Raw genomic sequence first — 6,347 nt, 5'->3', positions numbered from 1 at the left:
TGTGGCGCAGGCTTAGTTGCTCCGCGGCATGTGGGATCTTTCCGGACCAGGGCTTGAACCTGTGTCCCCTGCACTGGCAGGCGGATTTTTAACCACTGTGCCACCAGGGAAGTCCCAAATTTAACTTTTTAAATTAAAGTATAATTAACACATAACAGTTTCAAATGTACAATAATGACTCCATATTTGTATATCTTGGGAAATGATCACCCACAATAAGTCTAGTTAACATCTGTCACCTCACATAGTTACAATTTTTTTTTCTTGTGCTGAGAACTTTTAAGATCTACTGTCTTAGCAACGTTCAAATATGCAACATGGTGTTATTAATTATCATCACCACACTGTCCGTTCTATCCCCAGGACTCATATTCTAACTGGAAGTTTGTACCTTTGACGACTTTCTATTTTCCCCTTTCTTTACTCTCATTATAAGGACTGTAAAAATAAAAGAATGAAGGAAAGGAAATCCACATTCACTGAATGCTTCCCATGAGCTAAATCCTTTCAAACTGTATCTCATTTTATCCACAACATGAATCTGAGAAGGATGCACGATTGTTCTCACTTGTGCAGGAGGAGCACAGAGGGTTCAGCTGGCCTTCTGAGGTCTGCTTAATTGGGGAGCAGGACAGCCCCCCACCATGCTGAGGCCAGGCTTCCTCTCTTGCATCTCAGGAGGAGGTGCTGGCTGGGGACCCAAGGGTTAAGCAGCTCAGGCTGGCAGAGCTGAATCACGATTAACGAGATTTCACTCAACTATTACCTGATCCCAACTGCGGGTGTGCTGACCCTCCACCCACTGCTCAGACTGCTTCGTGTATCTTTTCCTTGTCCCTGACTTTGACATTGACCCCATCATTCAGCCGGGACTCAAGTTCTTCACTGGCTTTTTGAAATGGCTTCTGGATCAGCGTCTGACAAGTCTGACTTTACAGGGCCCGAGGCACTGAATTCCTTCAGAGAACCCAGTCCCCAAACCCTGTCCCCAAGTGGGCCCGGATGACCCAAGCGTGGCTAGTGTTCTCTGCTCGCCTTTACCTTGAGTTTTCTCCGGATTTGTACCTATTCTCTCCGTTTTTGCTCCTTCAGAAAAGGATCCCAACTCACTTCTAAAGCATGTCCCAAGCTTTTTTTTTTTTTTTTGCTTCCATCTTAAAATTCCCTCTGCACTGTTTTCGCCTCTTGTTCACTTACACATATGCATAAATTGTCACTAGGTTTGATAAACTACTGTCCTTCTTTTCCCCATCAAGCTACCCTCTCTTTCCTTCACACTAATTGAATTCTTAAAGGAGAACCGTGACCTTCTATTCACTCCTCACCTGAATTTAGGTACCTAATTGCCCCACCACTGCCCTCTTTCTTCTCACTCCCCCCACTTCCCCAAGGGCACCCGAGGCTGTTGACTTACCACCTGATGCTCCTTCTCTGGCCTCTGGCCTGGGCTCCAAGGCTCTCCTGGCTCCTCCCCCTTTACACATACCTGCTCAAATGCAGGTGCTTCCTGCAAATCCGTGCTCCTAACCCTCCTCCATTGATACCCCTTCCTAATGATCGCCTGCAATCTTAGGATTTCAACTATCACCTCTGGGTGTTTGTCTTCCACATGGTGGTCTGGCCTGACGTTTCTCCGGAGATCAGACCTTGATCTCCAGCTGCCAGGTGGATGTGCTGCCTCAGGTATGATGCCCCTCTGGGCACGCAGGCCCCGTTCCCCTGTTACCTGTGTGTCTCATGCACTGCTTTCTCCCAGCTGCCCAGGCTCCACGTTCGAGATTCAATTTCAGCTCCTCTCAAGCATTTATCGAACAATGTAAATTCTATGTCTGGAATTTCTCCAACCCTGAACCCTCTTTCCACTGTCCCAGTTGAGACTTTCAATATGTTCTCTCTCAACTATGCGATCGTTTCTTAACAGATCTCTTTGAATTCTGTCTTTGGCTCTCAAATCTATGGTTGAATAAATGGTAACAGTGAATCTGCTAAAATGCATATCAGATCATGTTTCCTCAAAACTTTCTGGGACACCCATTGCAAATTAAATAAAATTCCAGCTCTGTCACCTGTGGTGACAAATCCCCCTCATCTGGGCCCAGCCTCCTTCTCTGCCACCAGTGGCTGGGGCCCCTGCTCCTGACCACCTGCACTGCGTGTTTGCTATCCTCCAAAAGGAGGTCGCAGCCCCCCTGGCAGGCCAGTTCTGCGGCATTGTTCCTATTTCTGGGAATCATTCCTGGACACCTCACCCAAAAGCAGCTTTCCCAGCTATTTTCTGATTAGACAGATCTTTCTATGCCTAAAATAGCTGATTGTTTCACTGACAGAACCACGACTGACATAAGGGTTCATGAGCAATTTGGGGATGAGCTTGTGCTGAAGGTAAAAAAATACGTTTTAGGACAAGTTGAGTGAAAGTTATTCAGCAGCATCAATATTTCAAGTTGCCTCGAATCCATCTGAATTTCAGAATCAAGAGTAGAAATAATTGGAAAAACCCTGCCGAACCTAAAACACAACTCAGATCCCCAAGTATGAATGTCACGGGGTCACAGATTTCCTCCACAGATTTTTACTAAGATGTGCAGATATAATGAGACCTTAAAATTTTCCTACAAGGCGTCTACTCTTCCCCACGAGCCTGATCTCAGAGGGATTTTGGGAGGGACGGTGAGGAGAAGGGGCATGGAATTCAGTCTCTGCCCATTTGTGGAATTTCGGTCTAAGGAACATGGTTTTATTCTGGGGGCAGCTCAGTCTTCCTGATTCCTGCCCTCTCCATAACATGCGGGTGCACAAGGCTGTGTGGATGAGCTGTCCCTGGGCCCTCCACCTCTTACTGAGTCCCCATGTGAAGTGGCTGGTCTGGCCTGGTCCCTGAACTGGGAACTGCTAAGGACGGTAGATCCTGTCTAGGGCTGGGGCCCCATGCTGTCACCCACTGTTCGAGCCTGTGCCTCTGTTCCTTGCCTCTGACCGCAGATCCACCTCTACTGTGGCTTCTTTGTTCTTCCTTGAGCTTCTACTGGTTCTCTGGTCTTAGATCACTCACGGCCCCGCCCCAGGGTGTGAAGACTTCCTGATCCCTGGCCCAAGAATCTGCCTGTGACCCATGCTGCCATGTGGACATGGGCCCTCCCTGGTCTTCCAGATGGAGTAGGAGGCAAATCCTCCCCTGTTTCCAGCTTTCCTCTGAACACAGCTAATCTGTGTCCGTGCTGATGTTTCTACCTGGAGATGGGACACAGGTACTGTTCTCTTGGTTCTTGGTCTACACGGATGGGGGTGATGTTTTCACTTCTGCCTCTTCTCAGTTAGGGAACCCCTCTGTGTCATAATCTCCCTTCCCAGTGTCCAAACCGGACATCTGACCAGCACGCAGGACTTTGCAGAAGAGGGTAACATGGTTAAGAGGATGTTGATGGTTACGGTGGGTGAGTCATAAAGAGAAAGCAGGAGCTGGGGATCCTAGAGGGAGAGGGCAGGAGAGGTGATCTCAAGTTACCCACCCTGGCCAGGGCATCCGGCAAGCAGCCCAGCCCAGCCCAGTGTTCCGAGTATGGGCTCGGAACCTGCCCCCCCATGAGCTCTGAGACCTTGAGCGGGTCACATAACTTCTCTAAGACTCAGTTTTCTCACTTGTAAAGTGGGGATCATAATGGGACTTACCTCAGTGGTGTGTTGTGTCGTAGGAAATAATGGCTGTGAATTCATTTCAGGCACTGGGCACAGCCTCACGCACAGAGCAGCCCCCAAACCCAGGCTGTCATGAAACTGTCAAGGAGGACCCTTGTGAGAACAAAGAGGGCAAACCGGCTGTGAGCACCACCCGGATACAAGTTGTTACTCCTTGTATGACGTTCAGTTGGAAAAGGTTGCAGGGGATGCCCTCGCTGGCACTGTGAGGCATCTGTGAAGTAGGAGTGGGTTGCGACAAGGACCGGAAATGGAAAGTGATGAAGCTGGAGCCCCGGAAGAACCGGAAATGAGGCCAGTCAATCAGGCAGACATGAATGAAGGTGAGGCTACAGGTAAGGGGGAGGGAAGGGGGACCTATGCGCTAAGGGGGTTGGCTGCAGTGTCGCACTAAGCAGACAAAGTTGTAGTTAAACAAAAAACCTACATGAAGATTACATGTAATCGCATGCTGCTTGGCCTTCTGCTGAATGTGATTATGCAAATGAATACATCTGTTATAAGACTACATTCACGAGCTCTGAGAATGACACCCGTCTTCCTTGGAGTAGATGATCAGAATTATTTTGTTTCTTCTTTGGCATTTTTATTTTTTTACCCTTTTCTTCAGAAAGTCCATCATTACAGGTTCTATCCAGCCATGTGACACTCCTGGTCCCAGCACACACCCGGGAGGCCTTTGTCCATGAGGTCAGCAACGTTCAACACACACCTGCGGAGCGGTCTGAAGTCCTACAGGCCATGGACACACTCCCACCTGAGCAGGGCAGTGACACCCTCAGCTCCCCAGCCCAAACTATCCCCCCCAAGCAGGCTGACACCCCCAATTCCCCAACCCAAACCGTTCTGCCCGATCAGGCTGACACCCTCAATTTCCCAGAAGAAACCATCCCACCAAAAGAGGGTGACATTCTCAATGTCCCAGCCAAAATCATTCCACCCAAGCAGGCTGACACCCCCAACTCCCCAGCCGAAATCATTTCACCAAAGCAGGGTGACACCCCCAGTTCCCCACTCAAAACCATCCTGTGCAAGCAGGCTGACATCCCCAATTCCTCAGAAAAAAATACCTCGCCCAAGCAGGGCAATACCCCCAATTTTCCAGCAAAATTCATTTTGCCCGGGCAGGGCCACACCCACAAGCTCTCAGCCATTCTATCCAAGCTGTGTGACACCCTAAAGTTCTCAGCCAAAACCGTTCTGCCCAAGGAGGGTGATGCCCCCAAGTCCTCAGCCGAAACCGTTCTGCCCAAGGAGGGTGACACCCCCAAGTCCTTAGAAGACACCATCCAGCCAATAGAAGGCAACCTGCAGTCAGCAGATGAAGCCATGGAGGTCCTGGAGGAGGACCTGGTGAAGGTGATCCTGAGCAAGGAAGACTTCGAGGTGGCGCTGAAGGAAGCTGGGGAGAGACTGGTGGCTGTGGACTTCTCGGCCATGTGGTGCAGGCCTTGCAGGTCAATCAAGCCCCTTTTCCGGTCCCTGTCCATGAAGCACAAGGATGTGGTGTTCCTGGAAGTGGACGCTGATGAGTGTGAGGGGCTGGCGAAAGACTGCAATATCGTTTGCGTCCCAACCTTTCAGTTTTATAAAAAAGAAGAAAAGGTGGGCGAATTTTCTGGTGCCCTTAAGGAAAAACTCGAGACATTCATTACAGCATTAAAGTGATTGTGTGTTCCAAAAGCATTAGGAACAGTCGGCTGTTCATAGCTTGTGATTTTTTATTTACAAAAAAAGATGAGGGGTAACAAAAGTGTGTGTCCAAGTGGCACCTGCATGTGCATCAGAAACAGTAGCTCAACCCTTTCCAAAAAGCAGTCAAAGCCCTAACGCCTATTGTGACTGTGTTCTTGTTGATGGGACAGTGTTGATATTAGAATTTCCTTTGGTGGAGATATTGGAAGTCCAGTTGTCCCCTATTTTTTTTTTTTTTTTTTTTTTTTTTTGCAGTACGGGGGCCTCTCACTGTTGTGGCCTCTCCCGTTGCGGAGCACAGGCTCCAGGCGCTCAGGCTCAGCGGCCGTGGCTCACGGGCCCAGCCGCTCTGCGGCATGTGGGATCATCCCGGACCGGGGCATGAACCCGCGTCCCCTGCATCGGCAGGCGGACTCTTAACCACTGCGCCACCAGGGAAGACCCCCTATCCCCTATTTTTAATCTTGATTTTTTTTTTTCACTCACTCTTGAAAATTCAGCTCGTGTAATCCTAGTGGCAACGCTGGAAATTTAGACAGTTTTTCTGTAGAAGGACATGTTTTAATGATGAGTGGAAATTTCTGATGTTCACATACCTTTGGGATATCTGATAAGAAAGTAAAGAATTTGAAGGATTCACATATGTCTAACCTCCTTCATGTGCGGGAAGTGCTATGGAGGCCTCAGGAAATGTCACGGGCTCCACAAACATCTAGGGGATTCTTTGGTATCAGAGCTGAGACCAAGGCCATGTTTCCAGATTTCAAGTTCAGGCTTCTTTCTACTGATCCAGGCTCACAAAAATGCTCAAAGCTTCTGGTTTTCTCAGACCAAGAGATTTATGGTTCAAGTTTACATTAGTGTGATCCTTGGTGCCATTATGACATCAGCAACCTAGTAGCAGAGTTCCTGCTTTGTCATCCCGGTAACTGGGTTTCTGATACCTGTTCTCAGAT

At 48.8% G+C, this 6,347-nt stretch overlaps 1 protein-coding gene across 1 annotated transcript; it reads left to right on the top strand.

Moving 5' to 3' along the window:
* Window positions 1–3,946: 3,946 nt before the first annotated feature.
* On the top strand, window positions 3,947–5,364 carry TXNDC2 (thioredoxin domain containing 2; the record flags this gene model as incomplete). The annotated part of the gene is made up of 2 exons (XM_082667112.1): window positions 3,947–4,031; window positions 4,307–5,364. The coding sequence occupies 2 exons, from the start codon at window positions 3,947–3,949 to the stop codon at window positions 5,362–5,364; spliced, it is 1,143 nt and encodes a 380-aa protein (XP_082523238.1).
* Between the last annotated feature and the right edge of the window lie 983 nt (window positions 5,365–6,347).

The sequence above is a fragment of the Grampus griseus genome (assembly GCF_964374135.1).
Source record: "Grampus griseus genome assembly, chromosome: 12".
In the NCBI taxonomy this organism is placed as follows: domain Eukaryota; kingdom Metazoa; phylum Chordata; class Mammalia; order Artiodactyla; family Delphinidae; genus Grampus; species Grampus griseus.
Note: the sequence above shows the minus strand (reverse complement) of the source record. Positions and strands in the feature narration are given on the sequence as shown.